Below are 17880 nucleotides of genomic sequence, written 5' to 3' on the forward strand. Positions count from 1 at the left end.
CCCTGCCACAATGTTTCACCCCTCAAAAGGCTTAAAACCCTCCCCAAAGCCACGCCCATTATCTGGTTAGGTCACGCCCCCTCCCACTCCTGAGCAGACGGGGATTGAAAAAAATTAAGGTGAAAATCAACTTCTGTCAGCTGCAGAGGTGGGCGGGGGGTTGACTTTCTCCCTGCAGCTCACACTCAGACAATACAGTACTGCTGTCTTAGAGTGAGCTGTTCAAAAGGACACCCTTCCCGATCCAGTAAAGGCCACGATTAAGAGGGTGGACCCCTGTGGAGGTCGCTGTCAAGGGGGTGGTATGCTGTGAAAGTCACTGTTAAAGGGGAAGGCTGCTGTGGAGGTCCAATTTTTGGGGGGACGGGGCACTATGGGGGGGGGGGGTCAGTGTTAAGGGGTGGGGGGCTGTGGAGGTCACTGTTTTGGGGGTGGAGTACTGTAGATTTCACTGTTATATTGGATAGTGTTGATATCTTTTAACTACACACACAAACATTATATGAAATAAATGAAATCTACCCAAGCAAAGCCAGGTCTTTCTGCTCAATTATTAAAGTGCATGTGCAAACAAAGGTGAATAAACATTCATATTGGCTAATACCACAGCCCTACAGAAGCAACTGTTCCTCAGCCTATATGTCCATGCTTTAACGGGTCCCTGTCACCGAAATTTTGTGTATAGAGCTGAGGACATGGGTTGCAAATGGCCGCTGGCACATCCACAATACCCAGTCCCCATAGCTCCTCGTGCTTTTATTGTGTAAAAAAAAACGATTTGATGCATATGCAAATTAACCTGAGATGAGTCCTGTACATGAGATGAGTCAGTTTTCAACTACGGTTTTCAACTGGAGTTTCTATATTCTACATTGCTTACATTCTTGTAATTATTAGTGTTTAGACCGTTATGTAATCACCTGTTCCTTCAAATTAAGAGACATGTAAATGGTGCTTGTTTCTTCTCTCTTTTCCTACAGACTGATCCCAGTAATAAATACACAGCCTGGTCTTCTGTTAGCACATTAATTCAGAAGGAATTGGTCATCAAAACACACAGCCCAGCCAGGTAACACAGTGAGCCTTTCAGAATATTCTTATTGAATGTCAGAACAATATAAGGGCCCAAGCACACGACCGTGTACGTTTTGCACAAAAAAACTATCCCGGCCGTGTTCTTGACACCCTTATTATTATTTGTTTACACTCCTGTAGAAATGCCTCAGTTTTGTAGAGAAATCCCTATTCTTCTCTACAACGGACAAGAATAGGAGATTTCTATCTTTTTTGCTGGGCCGCAAAAGGGACATACGCCGTTTTGTGTGGTCGATTTATTTTTTTTGGTGCTTGATGCAGTTTTTATTTTCCTGGTGCTATTTGCTACGTTTGTTAGGCAAAATAAAACCAACTCCAAATTTTGTATAGAGATCTATGGGAAATATTAAACACAGGCACTGTTTAGTAATGGCATTTTTCACGCTTGAGATTTTTTTTTATATCAGTGGCTTTTTTCTTAACTTATTTTACATCTTCAAACAAAATGCATGTGCAATGTGTGTTGGCATTTTTTGCATGCATTCTTTTAAGAATATGTTTTTTATTTATTTTATGATGCTAGAATGCTTACATTTTTAAAGAATTTCCAAAACCGACCAATTGTTATACAGTGAGTTTGAAGGGCTTACATATAGAAGGGCCTAATATAAACCACCCATAAATGACCCCAATTTAGAAACAAAACCCCTCAAATTATTCAAAACTGATTTTAGAAACTTTTTTTTACCCTTTAGGTGTTCCAGAATTAAAGGGAAATGGAGGTGAAATTCAAAAATTGTTTATTTTTTTGAGAATTTCCATTTTAATTGGCTTTTCCTATAAGACAGCAAGGGTTAACATTAAAACAAATCTCAAAATGTATTACCCGGATTCTTCAGTTTACAGAAACACCCCATATGTGATTGTACGGGCACATGGCAGGAAGGGAAGGAGCACCATATCGTTTTTGGAAGGCGGATTTTGCTGGTTTTCAGGCACCATGTCACATACGGTATAAAGGCTTTGTACACCTTTGGGGCTTTTTTTTTTGTTATTGCATTGTACTTATTTTGAGCTAAAAAATATATTTTTTTAATTGGTCATTTGGAGAGCTGACAGGGTCCTTATCTCTTCTCTCTGACATCAGAAACACTCAGTATAGCTCAGTTCTTATCTTACTTATAACAATGTGGCTTAATAAGTGTTTATAACCTTTTAGTAGTTTAGAGAAGGTTAATTAGATGACAAAGTGAAAGTACCAGTCAGTCACACAGTTTGAAAAACTGTTAACCCTTTGTTAGAGAATGGCTCATTGTCTTAAGTATCCTAGCTTATTTTTAATTAAGGCCAATTGGAAATATGATTTTAGCCAAAAATGAGTAAAGTGCAATCATAAACAAAAATTGTCCCTAAAGGTGTGTATAGCCTTTAAAGAGACCCCTACAATGAAAAGCCCCAAAAAGTAACCCCATTTTAGAAACTACACCCTTTATGGAATTTTTCAAGGAGTATAGTGAACACTTTGACCCAGCAAACGTTTCATGGAATTTAGAAACACTTGTCCATGAAAATGTAAAATTACATTTTTCCAATAAAATGTTGCTTTAGCCTAAACTTTTCATTTTTACGAAGGGGTAGCAGGAGAAAATGCACCCCACAGTTTCTTATCCATTTTTTTCTGAATAGGGCAACACCCCATATGTGGTCATAAACTGCTGTATGGGCATATAGCAGGGCTCAGAATTGAAAATGCCATTTGGCTTTTGGAGGGCAGATTTCACCAGGTTCCATGTCGAATTTAAAGATACCCTAATGTACCCCATCAGTGAAAACTCCTTAAAAAGCCCCATTTTAGACCCCATTTTAGAAACTACATTCATCAAGGGTTTTTTGAGGAGTATAGTGTGCAGTTTGACCTAACAGGTGTTTCATAGAATTTGGAAACACTTGATTTTTCCAATAAAATGCTGCTTTAGCTTAATATTTTTCATTTTCACATGAGGTAAAAGGAGAAAAAGCACACCACAGTTTCTTACCTATTTTCTTAATACAGCAACACCTCTTATGTGAAAGTAAACTGCAGGGCTGAGAATGCAAGGCGGTACCATTTGGCTTTTGGAGGACAGATTTCGCTGGAATGGTTTTCAGGCACCATGTTCTGACCCCGCAGGTGTTTTCAAGAAATGAACGTGTAATGCATGGTGAAAATAAAATTTTCCACATCTTCCACATATATGCTATTTCTGTGTCCAACTGTGCCACTGTGGAAAGTGAGCTCTCTAATTATACCGTGTTTCCTGATTGTAGAAACACCCTACATGTGGCCCTAAGATGTCTGGGCTCTGAAAGTAAAAGCGTGCCATGCTCTCATGTGAAATGGAACCACACTCAAGGAATTTATCGAGGGATGTAGTGAGCATTTTGAACCCACAGTTATTTCGCAGAAATGAATGTGTAGTTGATCGTGAAAATTGAATATGTAAACTGTGTGGAGTATATCAGAGTCTAATAAGGTGGTAAAGTTACAGGGCACAGAAAGGGTAAAATTAATAACCCATCAATATTTGGTACACTTTGAAGCAATCCTTTATGCAGAGACCAGGTTTTTCAGGGCAGGTTTCACAGTAGTAATTGGTGTGGGTATAGCCAGAGGTACTCTTGCACAGCTTGTACATTTTAATGCCATATTTTGCTGGGCAGGTATTGGCAGATTTCATCCTTCCCCTTAAAATGTATAAGGGAATTGTCTGTTTTTTGGGGGTGAACACTGCAGCAAACTTGGTGCTGAGTAGTCGAGGACTGGCCTAATTTTAAATAGACGGTCAACTCTCTGGTGTAATGCAAAAATTTCAGAATTGCTTAGAGTCTTTTCTCCAAATCTTGAGTGGGTCATGGCCATACAGTAAAAAATTTTTACAAGGCCTATATGCAGCACAAGCCCCCATAATGTTATCATCTGTGCTGCATTTACTGGGGTCCACTCCAGGGGTTGAACGAATGATGATTTTAAAACGTTTTAAAGACCCAAAAGTCCTTTTAAGGACCATTGTCTGTGGTGGCAGCAATTTAATTGTGAATATATATATATATATATATATATATATATATATATACGGCTCGTGACCTCTTGTATCAGCGTATGGTTCGGTGCACAATCCTTGCGACCTAACCCTGGTCGAAATAGAAAGGCAAAATTGTATGGAAATAAAGTGGTAGGGGGCACTCAAATAGCCGGTGCCAGACGTACACAAATTGTATAAAGAAAGTAGAATTTATTTACCAAATAAGTAAAACACTAGGAGAGTGTTGCCACTTTATAGCAATAAAAATGGTGGGTCCACCTTTAAAAAACAGAAAATAAAACAGAAAGTAAAATACACATAAAAGTACACATAAAAATGTTGCCAGTGAGATCAGCCGCGAATGTTCGCTATATAACCCTGTATTATATTGAATAGAGGGTACGGCAGTAAGATGTCCAAATATAGGTACCTGAGGGTCCTGTTTTAATAGTAGATGAGAGTCAGTGGTCCCAGGTATAGGAGGCACAGCTCACCCGCTGCAGATGGTAGCGATGTGAATAGGTGTATAATACGGTGTCACGGCCTTTGCTGTGTGCACCGTGACACTTGTACCATGCTTGCGGTTGCCGGTGGCAACGTGTTGCTGTTATGGCATGTGGTGGCAGTGTCTGGGCTTTGGCTGTGTGCACCGTGACATGGTTGCCACGCATGCTGTTGCCAGTGGCAACGTGTTGCGTGTTGGCAGTTTGCATGTGCACTTCCCCTTTAAGGTTTGCCCTCCTGCTATTTAGTGAGCAAGGGGTTCATCTTCTTGCTGGTGGGGATTAAGGTGTCTCCTGGGTGTGGCCGCAGGCTTGATATATACCTGTGGCTTGCTGGCTGGGTGCAGTTGTACTACAGCCATGCCAAGCGTTGGAGCTTTGCTCCTTACCTGGGTGTTCCAGCCCAGTCCTTGAGGGCCACCTTATGGAACATAAATTGTCCTCCCTTTTGTAACCTCCTTGTACCTTTTACCCTCCCTTGTTGTATGTGTGGTGTGGGTTTATGTTCTGGGTGTGTGTAGCGTTTTGTTGGTGGTTACATTTCTGGGCTGTTGTTGGTGTTGGTCCCTGCAAGTATGCTATAAGTTACCCTGTATGTTGATACCTCAGAAAGGGGGCTGGTTTCCCGGAGGGGTTAACCATATGTCTGGATGCTGAGCTGCCTGGGGCTGCCGTGCACCTTGCTGTATGGGGCCTAGGCAGTGTCAGGTGTGCTGGATACCTGTGCGTGGTGTTGTTTGTACGGAGTCCTGTTTGGTGTGTGGGCTCCTGTACGTATGCACGGGTTCCAGTCGTGGTGGCAGCGGCAGGTAAGCGTGTTGTCTGGTGATCTTACCTGCTGATTCAGATGCTGCATATGGCCATTTCCCTTCCATCTGTTACTAGGCAGCTGTAAACTCTGGTTCGCCTGAGTCCCTGAGGAACCGGTTGTCTCCTATTCCTGACCTCTATGCCAGGGACCGTCGGGGTCAGCAGGATCCAGGTTCCAGTGCATGAGCACTCCCACCTTCAGGGTTTGCTCAGGAGATCAGGGTCAGGTTTAGGAACGCTTTAGGAGGTGACCTGCTCCCTGGCCTCTGCTTCCTGGCCTAGCTACTTCCCCTTTTTCCCTTTTACATTGTATGGTGGCGGTTTCCCCCACTCCCCACCGTGACAGTATGTTCCATAAAGGCATCTCTGTTTTGCCTTCGGAAGAGGGCCCAGCATGTGTCGCCTGTCGTTTTTCTGGTGCACATGCTTATCCTACGGAGGGAGGGTATATGGTGTCAGATGCTGTTAACAGTGCGGTTCTCTGTGACAGGTGTTGCAGTTGGTGTGAACCGGCACTTGTGTTTGTGTCTCCCATTGTCCATGTCTCAGTGGTTTGTTGCTTGTGTTGTGTTGCTGGCGGCATTCCTTTGGTGTTCTGGCTGTGTGCTGGTTGGGGAATGCTTGCTGGCAGCGACCTTGTGTAAACTGGGTCTGAGGTGGACGCAGCGTTCAGTGCGGTCTCTCTGAGCTGTTTGGTGGCTGGCACCCTGGTTACTGTGTGTTGCTCCAGGGGCTGGCAGCAGTTCTAAGGGGAGACTCCCTTGCAATGACGCTGAATCTGCACCTTTTTTTCCCCCTCCCCCTGTTGTTTATTGGGTGTTCTGTTTAGTTTCCCCTTTTTCAGTTGGGGGGGCGTTGAGGGGTGGGAGTGTCACGGCCTTATCTGTGTGCGCCATGACACTAATGCCATGCTTGCGGTTGCCGGGGGCAGCGTGTTGCTGTTATGGCTTGTGGTGGCAGTGTCTTGGCTTTGGCTGTGTGCTCCTTGACATGGTTGCCTTGCATGCTGTTGCCGTTGGCAGTTTGCATGTGCACTTCCCCTTTAAGGTTTGCCCTCCTGCTATTTAGTGAGCAAGGGGTTAATCTTTTTGCTGGTGGGGATTAAGGTGTTTCCTGGGTGCGGCCGCGGGCTTGATATATATCTGTGGCTTGCTGGCTGGGTGCAGTTGTACTACAGCCTTGCCAACTGTTGGAGCTTTGCTTCTTGCCTGGGTGTTCCAGCCCAGTCCTTGAGTGCCACCTTATGGAACATAAATTGTCCTCCCTTTTGTACCCTCCTTGTACCTTTTACCCTCCCTTGTTGTATGTGTGGTGTGGGTTTATGTTCTGGGTGTGTGTAGCGTTTTGTTGGTTGTTACATGTCTGGGCTGTTGTTGGTGTTGGTCCCAGCATGTATGCTATACGTTACCCTGTATGTTGATACCTCAGAAAGGTGGCTGGTTTCCCGGAGGGGTTAACCATATGTCTAGATGCTGTGCTGCCTGAGGCACAGGTTCCAGTCGTGGTGGCAGCGCCAGGTAAGCGTGTTGTCTGGTGATCTTACCTGCCGATCCAGATCTGTTTGTTTTATGTATATTTATGTGATATATACTTTTCTGCATGTATCTGATGCACATTACACAGTCCCTTTTATATCTTGTTTTTATTCTGATCCATTTTGATATGTGAGATTTGATCAATGATGGTCTGATTGAGCCCTACTACTATTTTTTTAAGATTCCGTTCTGAAAATCAGCCAGTCCAGGTTTTCCGACACTTTTCCCACATAATAGACAACTGCCTTCAAGATTAAGTCCTCTATAAAAAGACACAGATGGTACTATGCTGCTGACCACTGAGGAAGGGGCAAGTTTTGGCCCCGAAACGCTTATGGTATCAGCAGCCATTACAACGCTACAATCGATGGATCCTGTCCAATTGAGCCTTTAGATTTAAACAATGTTTTTTCATTCATTTTTTGAGCTTGCAAGCTAACAAAGGCGTGCACCTATGCAGTAATCTCAATCCAAGGCAGTTCATTCTCTTTACGTACCTCATCGATCATGTGAACTCACTTCGATCACATTATCTGGTACGATCACATGGAACAGCGCAAAAGGTTCTAGAGACACAGCGGGAGAGACATCGCACGCCGCGCAGAACCTCCAGCGAACCCCTACCCGACACAGAGGGTCTTCAGGAGGGGTAAAGTAACTTATGAACGGCATTATCAATGAATCATTTCTCTACCCTAGCTGGATATCTAATGTACACTTCCATGAAATACCGCTGTTAAAACAATACTCTAACGCTGTTGGTATAAGCTGCAGCCCATATTATACACCTATTCTACATCTAAAATTCACATCGCTACCATCTGCAGCTGATGATCTGTGCCTCCTATACCTGGGACCACTGACTCTCATCTACTATTAAAACAGGACCCCCCAGGTACCTATAATTTGGACATCTCACTGCCGGTACCCTCTGTTCAATATAGTACAGGGTTATATAGCGAACATTCGTGGCTGATCTCACTGGCGACAATTTTATGTGTACTTTTATGTGTATTTTATCTGATGTTTTATTTTTAGTATTTGAAGCTGGACCAACCATTTTTATTGCTATAGAGTTGGCAACACTCTCTCCTAGTGGTAAATAAATTCTACTTTCTTTATCCAATTTATGTCTGTCTGGCACCAGCTAGTTGAGTGCCTCCTACCACTTTATTTCCAAGCAATTTAATTGTGCAAAGTTGTAATTGCATTATTATTATTTTTTGTATACTTTTTGAAATAGCGATTATTTTGCTATATACGGTAGAAGGTGTCTGCAGTGACTTGTGACAGCTATGCAGCAATACCTTCTGTGTGTCAGAGGCAGAGATAGGAAGAATATTAGTGAAAATAATATTTTTTTTCCCATGATCCACATTTTTGTGTAGTCCGTGAATTGTGTGATCTGCGCTTCAATACCTTGTGTGGTTGTCAGGCCTAGATATAGGGAAAAATATAAATATAAACTATATCAGAAAATCTGTACCGCAGATTCCAATAATCTAGGCCTAAAATAGTGTCCATATTCTGTGGTATTCTGTGACATATACAGTACGCCATCCGAAAACTGTTTATTTAAGGCAAATTCCAAAAATCTTGGCCTAATATAGTGTCCATATTCTGTGTGTTTCTGTGACATATACTGTCCTGCATCAGAAAACTGTGTCTTTAGCGGACTGTAAAAAAATTTGCTCCACATCTAGTGACAAAACCATTAATATGAAGAAGGTGAGCACTAAGGAACGGGGAGGTGGGCGTGATGCTGATGGTGCATGAAGAGGCCGTGGCCCTGAGTGCAATGAAACTGTGCCTGCTGCCATTGCACTAGAAATAAAATAAAATAAAAGAAATCCACCGTACCCAGCTTCATGTCCAACTTAGCTGGGCGGTGCATGATAACACTGTCCAAGTCGGACCAGTGCGAACAGTTGGTCTCTCTGATCATCCTTCCTCCCACCATGGAGAGGCTTGCCAAACGAGTGATCCCACACTCGGATATTCTGAGGATCTCTTTCCAGTGCCACTATTACATTTGACCCTCGTGCCCAGCATGCTTGAAGAGGGACCTGAGATATTGTGCCCTGATTCCCAACCCCTTGAGCCTTCACAGTCTCAAGAAGATGATGGTGGTGAATGGCAATCATTTGTTCACGAGGTGGATGATGATGAGACTCATTTACCAATCACTTGTGGTTAGGTCAAGTCAGGAGCATGAGCAGAGTGAGGAAGTGGAAGAGGAGGTGGTTGACGATGACCCAACATGGGAAGGTGAAAAGCCGAGCGAGGACAGCAGTTCAGAGGGGGAGGGATCTGCAGCACTGCAACAGGCTGGAAGAGGCAGTGGGGTTGCAAAAGGGAGAAGTCGGCCCACACCAAACAGGCCCTCAACCGTTACACCAAGCACCCCCATGCGTAAATCTACCTTGCCAAAGGGTAGGTGTTTGCAGTATGGCACTTTTTTGAGGAAAGTGCAGACGACAAAAGAGTGGTAGGTTGCAACCTAAGACATACCAAAATGATCCGGGGCGTGAAGACTAGCAACCTCATCACCACGAGCATGATCCGTCACATGGTATCCAAGCACCCTAACAAGTGGGCCGAAAGCCTGGGTCCACAATCTGGGTCTGCGGTTCACACCACTACCTCCCCTTCCCCTGTGTTACCCACTGCTGGCCAATCACCTGTCGAAGGCGCAGGTACGGATGCCCCTTGCCCTTCACCTGGACCTTCGCATGAACCATCAGCAACAACATCCACTTCCCTGTCCTAGTGCAGCGTCCAAATGTCCATAACAGTCATTTGAACGCAAATGCAAATACCCACCCACCCACAGGCCATAGCACTAAATGCACAACTTTCGAAATCACTGGCCCTTGAAATGTTGCCATTTAGGCTTGTGGACACTGAGGCCTTCCGCAGACTGATGTCGGCGGCCGTCCCTCGGTACGCAGTTCCCAGCCAGCACTATTTCTCACGTTGTGCCGTGCCCACCTTACACCAGCATGTGTCCCAGAACATCGCCCTGACCAACGCAGTTACTGGGAAGGTCCACGGACACATGGACAAGTGCTGGTGGCCAGGGACGCTGCATTTCCCTGACTGCTCACTTGGTGAATGTTGTGGAGGCCGGGAATGACTCGTAGGCTGTTATGGTACAGGTGCTACCCAAGCCCAGGATTGCGGGCCCTATGTCCATCAGGGTCTCCTCCAGTAGCTATTTTACTGGCTCCAACCCCCACTTCTCATCCTCCGCCGCCTCTTCCTCCACTTCCAGCAGCAGTCAGTCATCAGTCGCTAGCTGGAAGCAGTGTAGGACTGCTGTGGGTAAGCGTCAACAGGCCGTGCTGAAGTTGATCTGCTTAGGAGACAAACAGCACACCACTGCAGAGCTGTGGCAGGGTATAAGGGACCAAACCAAGCTATGGCTCTCGCAACTCAACCTACAACCAGGCATGGTTGTGTCTGACAAGGGTTGTAACTTGGTGGCGGCTTTGGAGCTCGGCAACCTGACACACATCCCATGCCTAGCCCACGTCTTAAACTTAGTTATTCAGCAGTTTATCAAAACCTACCCCAATTTGCCAGAGCTACTAGTGAAGGAGCGCCGAGTGTGTGCCCATTTCCGCAAGTTGTCCACAGCTTCAGCCGGTCTGTCAACACTGCAGCAGCGCTTGCGGCTTCAAGCTCACCTACTGTTGTGTGATGTGAGCTCGCGCTGGAGCTCTAGGTTCCACATGTTGGCCAGGCTTTGTGAGCAGCGGAGGCCAGTTGTGGAATACCAGCTGCAACATGGTTGCTTGTGAATAGTGGCAGTTGACTCGAAAGGTGACGAAGAGTGGGCATTGATGTCAGACCTCTGAGGTTTTAAAAAACTTTGAATCTTCACAGATGGTTAGTGGCGATAACGCTATTATCAGCGTAACCATCCCACTTCTGTTGCAAAATTACAACTCCCAGCATGCCTGAACAGCCTACAGCTATCAGCCTAAAGCAGGGCATTGTGGAAGTTGTAGTTTTACAACAGCTGGAGGGCCACAGATTGAGCGTCCCTGGTTTAGAAAGATGCAGATGGAAACAATCTGTGGAGCTATATCACGGTCACCTGCAGATTAATGCAGACCAGGGCCATAGCTATAGGGGAAGCTGCAGCTTTGGAGCCCTGACCCAGAAGGGGCCCATCCAGGAGGAGGAGGACTAAGGGATTTGGTCAGGGACCTCTCAACAGTGTTACACAATGAAATTATATGCATTGACAGTGTATAAAACTGATGCAACAGCTGCCGGTTCTGGTCTGAGAGAGTCTTTACTAGCCACAGGAATGGGGGCGGCATGAAAGGAAGGAGTCGCTAAAAAATGACTGTTGGATGGAGCCCCATTCAAAAATTTGCTGTGGGGCCCAGTCAATTGTAGCTACGCCACTGATGCAGCCCACAAAAGCAAGTTGGGTTTATCGATTACAAAACTTTAATTAAATTGTGGGCCTGGTGATCAGTTTAAGGCCTTTTAAGCAGCATCAGCAGCAGTATGGTGATAAAAATGAGTGGCAAGCTGACATGGTATGGAGATGGCAGCATGAGGAGTCTGGATAAAAGACTAAGGCCACAGATTGCTTAAAAAGATGCAGATGGAAACAATCTGTGGAGCTGTATCACGGTCACCTGCAGATTAATGCAGCCATCGAATTCAAGTTGGGTTTGTAGGTTCCACCTCAGCTCACCAGCAGGCCCGCACCTAAAATCTTTTACTGGTTCAGCTGACCTGCAGGCCCGCAACTTGAATCTTTTACTGGGTCAGCTCACATGCTGTCACCGCCGGCCCTGGGAGAGATCTTAGAAGTTCAGATAGATGGAAGATTCAGGAGTCTATATGACAGATCTCTCTTGTTTTCATTGTTGCTGACAGGTTTCCACCACTTCGCAGATGCTGCTCATTATCAGTCAGGTTGCTCTTTATATGTTCCGCCTCTCACTTGTTTCCCTGCTGCTGAGTTCTTCTGTGGAGTGCTCTGCTTGTGTGGTGTTTCTCCTGTTCCAGTTACATCTCAAGCTAAGTCCTTATCCCTTTTCTTGGTGTGTCTGTTATGACTAGGCCTCAGCTCCTTCAGTTTGAAAGTTAGGTTCCTGTGCATGTGCATTTCTACCTTTTCAGATTTGCACATGTTAGCAGTTTAGGGAGAGTATCAGGGATTGCTAGGAGGTGACCTCTTTGTTCCCTAGATTTGGGGCCTAGTCTGTTGTTTAGTTGTGGTTCCCTTTGGTTGCCTTTCTTTCCCCTTACTTCCCGTGACACAAATCTTTTACAGGGTCAGCTCACATGCAGGACCTCACATATAACTTTTTAGAGGGTCAGCTCAGCTGCAGGCCATTGTATATAATCTTTTACAGGGTCAGCTCACCAGCAGGCCCGAACCTAAAATCTTTTACAGGGTCAGCTCACCTGCAGGCCCGCAACTCATGCTGCCTTGCTTTGAAGTAGTAGCAGTTTATCAGGCTCCCTCTCCGAAATCGAACGAGGATTCCCCGTTACCAGTGGTCACTATGTTAGGCGCATAAAAGAACATCGAAAGTTGATAGGGAAGATATCCAAATAGATTGTGGACGTCACGGGGAACTTATCTAGAGTCACCAGAGCGGCAGCAGGGCCTCTCCTGTATAACGTTTCCTCATCCAAAATACCGCAGTGACATTCCCTTTAATTTTTTTATTACTCATTCCAGTAATAGGGCATGTTAAGAGTCCTGTATTGCTATTTATCGTCACTACCTCCCTGAGTCGGGAGTGGATAATTGCCGCGTGCCCCCTGCCTTCCTTCGATTTTTCTGCTTTAATAACTTGACCCACCCTCTCCCCCCAATCAGATTTCAGCCATTGACCTCCCTTGGATGTGTTATCCCTTTCTCAAGCTCCCTCTCCGGCATCGAACCCTGATTCCCCGTTACTCGTGATCACCATGGTAGGCGCAGAAAAGAACATCGAAAGTTGATGGGGCAGACATCCGAATGGATCGTTGCCGTCACGGGGACGTGCAATCGCCCAGAGGTTATCTAGAGTCACTAATGCGGCAGCCCTTTCACTTAGTGCATAGGCTTTATGAATGTAGGAGTCCCACTACCTGAACTATTGTACCACAATAGTCCCTTTCTTTATGTGATATACAGGCTGTTTCTCTTGCTTGTAGTTTTATTGCAGCACTTGCACTTTATATACAATTGAATATACAGGAAAGAATGTTATCTAACAATTTTCTCATTTTTTTTTGGGGGGGGGGGGGGGGGGGGGGTTGTGCATATTTTTGTCAGTCTGTAAAAGTGGAGTACAACTCGGACAACATGGTTCCCAGCAGCGACCTGGGAGTCCAAGATCTCATCCCTTCTCACCTTCCCCTCCCCAATTATCTTTGGTTGTTTCATTGCTTTTGGGATTATGTTGCTGACCTAATCTCAATATGGGAAAATTCCAATTGAAAATGTGCAAAATAAAGTGACATTTTGAAATTTCTCCTTATTTTCCTTTAATTCTTCCTTTAATTCTTGTAGACCAGCTGGGTTAACAAAGTTTGTAAAAATCAAAATTTCAATAACTTGAGGGGTGTAGTTCCTAAAATGGGGTCATATATGAGTGGTTTCTATTATGCAATCCCCACAAAGTAACTTCATAACTGAATTAAAAAGTGGGTTTTGGAAATTTTCTTAATTTAAAAAATTGCATCTATCTAACATCCCAAAAAATAAATAAAGTTACACTTACAAAATGATGACACCATAAAGTGGACATATGTGAAATTTAAAATAATAACTATTTTATGAGGTATCACTATCTTAAATCACTATCACTGTCTTCAAATCAGAGAAATTGCATTTTTGGTAAACTTTGGATTTTTTTTTTTATATAAATAAAGGTGAAATATATCGAATCAAATTTACCACTGTCATGAAGTACAATGTGTCATGAGAAAACAGTCTCAGCATGGCTTGGATAAGTAAAAACATTCCAAAATCATAAAATGTCAGATTTGCAAAAAAATATATAGCTTTGCCCTTAAGGTGAAAACTGGCCCGGGGTAGAAGGGGTTAAGGCACAACTATTATTAGGCTCTGTACAGAAGATGTTCTGGGCTTCCACAATGCACTGATTTTTGCTAACCAAAGTCAAGCAAAATTCTGAATTTAGCCTTCTGCAAGAACAGGGCTAGACAATCATTATATACAGACGTGGACAAAATTGTTGGTACCCTTTGGTCAATGAAAGAAAAAGTCACAATGGTCACAGAAATAACTTTAATCTGACAAAAGTAATAATAAATTAAAATTCTATAAATGTTAACCAATGAAAGTCAGACATTGTTTTTCAACCATGCTTCAACAGAATTATGTAAAAAAATAAACTCATGAAACAGGCATGGACAAAAATGATGGTACCCCTAGAAAACACAGAACATAATGTGACCAAAGGGACATGTTAATTCAAGGTGTGTCCACTAATTAGCATCACAGGTGTCTACAACCTTGTAATCAGCCATTGGGCCTATATATATGGCTCCAGGTAATCACTGTGTTGTTTGGTGATATGGTGTGTACCACACTCGACATGGACCAGAGGAAGCAAAGGAAAGAGCTGTCTCAAGAGATCAGAAAGAAAATTATAGACAAGCATGTTAAAGGTAAAGGCTATAAGACCATCTCCAAGCAACTAGATGTTCCTGTGAGTACAGTTGCACATATTATTCATAAGTTTAAGATCCATGGGACTGTAGCCAACCTCCCTGGACGTGGCCGCAGGAGGAAAATTGATGACAAATCTAAGAGACGGATAATCCGAATGGTAACAAAAGAGCCTAGAAAGACTTCTAAAGAGATTCAAGGTGAACTTCATGCTCAAGGAACATCAGTGTCAGATCGCACCATCCGTCGTTGTTTGAGCCAAAGTGGACTACATGGGAGACGACCAAGGAGGACACCATTGTTGAAAACGAATCATAAAAAAGCAAGACTGGAATATGCCAAACTACATGTTGACAAGCCACAAAGCTTCTGGGAGAATGTCCTGTGGACAGATGAGACAAAAATCGAAGTTTTTGCCAAGGCACATCAGCTGTATGTTCACAGACGAAAAAATGAAGCATATCAAGAAAAGAACACTGTCCCTACTGTGAAACATGGAGGAGGCTCTGTTATGTTCTGGGGCTGCTTTGCTGCGTCTGGCACAGGGTGTCTTGAATCTGTGCAGGGTACAATGAAATCTCAAGACTATCAAGGAATTCTAGAGAGAAATGTACTAGCCAGTGTCAGAAAGCTTGGTCTCAGTCGCAGGTCATGGGTCTTGCAACAGGACAATGACCCAAAACACACCGCTAAAAACACCCAAGAATGGCTAAGAGGAAAAAATTGGACTATTCTAAAGTGGCCTTCTATGAGCCCTGACCTCAATCCTATTGAGCATCTTTGGAAGGAGCTGAAACATGCAGTCTGGAAAAGGCACCCTTCAAACCGGACACAACTGGAGCAGTTTGCTCATGAGGAGTGGGCCAAAATACCTGCTGAGAGGTGCAGATGTCTCATTGACAGTTACAGGAAGCGTTTGATTGCAGTGATTGCCTCAAAAGGTTGCGCAACAAAATATTAAGTTAGGGGTACCATCATTTTTGTCCATGCCTGTTTCATGAGTTTATTTTTTTACATAATTCTGTTGAAGCATGGTTGAAAAACAATGTCTGACTTTCATTGGTTAACATTTATAGAATTTTAATTTATTATTACTTTTGTCAGATTAAAGTTATTTCTGTGACCATTGTGACTTTTTCTTTCATTGACCAAAGGGTACCAACAATTTTGTCCACGTCTGTATAAAGTGAGTAAAACAAATATACATGATAAAGTAAAGCACATTTTATGAGCGTTATGTATGGAAGTACTGTTTGCTGATGGACTGCATAGTCCTCTCTTCTAAGATCCTGAATGTCTTCTGTGCAGATATTCTCTTACTGACCAAGGACTTGAGCTAGCGCAGAGATTGGAAGCTGCTGAAGAACTGCTCGAAGACAGGAATGATGGTGTCAGTGAAGCATGTAGCATGACTTCTGAGGAAGATCCAGAGGAGCGGGATAACCTGAATTATACAGAAAATACCCAAAATGTATTGTAAGTGAAACTATATATTGCACCCTTTAAGCTTTTCTAATATACAGGTCCTTCTCAAAAAATTAGCATATTGTGATAAAGTTCATTATTTTCTGTAATGTACTGATAAACATTAGACTTTCATATATTTTAGATTCATTGCACACCAACTGAAGTAGTTCAAGCCTTTTATTGTTTTAATATTGATGATTTTGGCATACAGCTCATGAAAACCCAAATTTCCTATCTAAAAAAATTAGCATATTTCATCCGACCAATAAAAGAAAAGTGTTTTTAATACAAAAAAAGTCAACCTTCAAATAATTATGTTCCGTTATGCACTCAATACTTGGTCGGGAATCCTTTTGCAGAAATGACTGCTTCAATGCGGCGTGGCATGGAGGCAATCAGCCTGTGGCACTGCTGAGGTGTTATGGAGGCCCAGGATGCTTCGATAGCGGCCTTAAGCTCATCCAGAGTGTTGGGTCTTGCGTCTCTCAACTTTCTCTTCCCAATATCCCACAGATTCTCTATGAGGTTCAGGTCAGGAGAGTTGGCAGGCCAATTGAGCACAGTAAAATCATGGTCAGTAAACCATTTACCAGTGGTTTTGGCACTGTGAGCAGGTGCCAGGTCGTGCTGAAAAATGAAATCTTCATCTCCATAAAGCTTTTCAGCAGATGGAAGCATGAAGTGCTCCAAAATCTCCTGATAGCTAGCTGCATTGACCCTGCCCTTGATAAAACACAGTGGACCAACACCAGCAGCTGACATGGCACCCCAGACCATCACTGACTGTGGGTACTTGACACTGGACTTCAGGCATTTTGGCATTTCCCTCTCTCCAGTCTTCCTCCAGACTCTGGCACCTTGATTTCCGAATGACATGCAACAGTCCAGTGCTGCTTCTCTGTAGCCCAGGTCAGGCGCTTCTGCCGCTGTTTCTGGTTCAAAAGTGGCTTGACCTGGGGAATGCGGCACCTGTAGCCCATTTCCTGCACATGCCTGTACACGGTGGCTCTGGATGTTTCTACTCCAGACTCAGTCCACTGCTTCCGCAGGTCCCCCAAGGTCTGGAATCGGTCCTTCTCCACAATCTTCCTCAGGGTCCGGTCACCTCTTCTCGTTGCGCAGCGTTTTCTGCCACACTTTTTCCTTCCCACAGACTTCCCACTGAGGTGCCTTGATACAGCACTCTGGGAAAAGCCTATTCGTTCAGAAATTTCTTTCTGTGTCTTACCCTCTTGCTTGAGGGTGTCAATGATGGCCTTCTGGACAGCAGTCAGGTCGGCAGTCTTACCCATGATTGCGGTTTTGAGTAATGAACCAGGCTGGGAGTTTTTAAAAGCCTCAGGAATCTTTTGCAGGTGTTTAGAGTTAATTAGTTGATTCAGATGATTAGGTTCATAGCTTGTTTAGAGAACCTTTTCATGATATGCTAATTTTTTGAGATAGGAATTTTGGGTTTTCATGAGCTGTATGCCAAAATCATCAATATTAAAACAATAAAAGGCTTGAACTACTTCAGTTGGTGTGTAATGAATCTAAAATATATGAAAGTCTAATGTTTATCAGTACATTACAGAAAATAATGAACTTTATCACAATATGCTAATTTTTTTAGAAGGACCTGTATTTTATGTACACAGTAGTGAGTTTGTAAATGTGTTGATTTACGGTACTTATTTTGTACTAGCCCACTTTTGTACTAGGAAGGAATGCTGGGAGATTTTCGGTTTTGCAGCCACCATGATTGTGTATGAAATTCTGGAGTATAGTGTAAGCAAGTAATGCAATGTCTTTTATAGTGGTAGACCACT

General features: G+C 43.7%; 1 protein-coding gene across 6 annotated transcripts in view; it reads left to right on the forward strand.

Annotated features, from left to right (window-relative positions):
• Positions 1-17880, forward strand: part of MUS81 (MUS81 structure-specific endonuclease subunit) — a 391902-nt gene that overhangs the window by 300472 nt on the left and 73550 nt on the right. For all 6 annotated transcript variants that reach the window (XM_044271087.1, XM_044271085.1, XM_044271088.1 and 3 more), the window contains 2 exons: positions 981-1069; positions 15914-16081. In XM_044271087.1, coding sequence (XP_044127022.1) covers positions 981-1069; positions 15914-16081 — 257 coding nt within the window. The remainder of the gene's footprint in view (positions 1-980; positions 1070-15913; positions 16082-17880) is intronic.

Source organism: Bufo gargarizans, chromosome 10, assembly GCF_014858855.1.
Source record: "Bufo gargarizans isolate SCDJY-AF-19 chromosome 10, ASM1485885v1, whole genome shotgun sequence".
Lineage (NCBI taxonomy): Eukaryota > Metazoa > Chordata > Amphibia > Anura > Bufonidae > Bufo > Bufo gargarizans.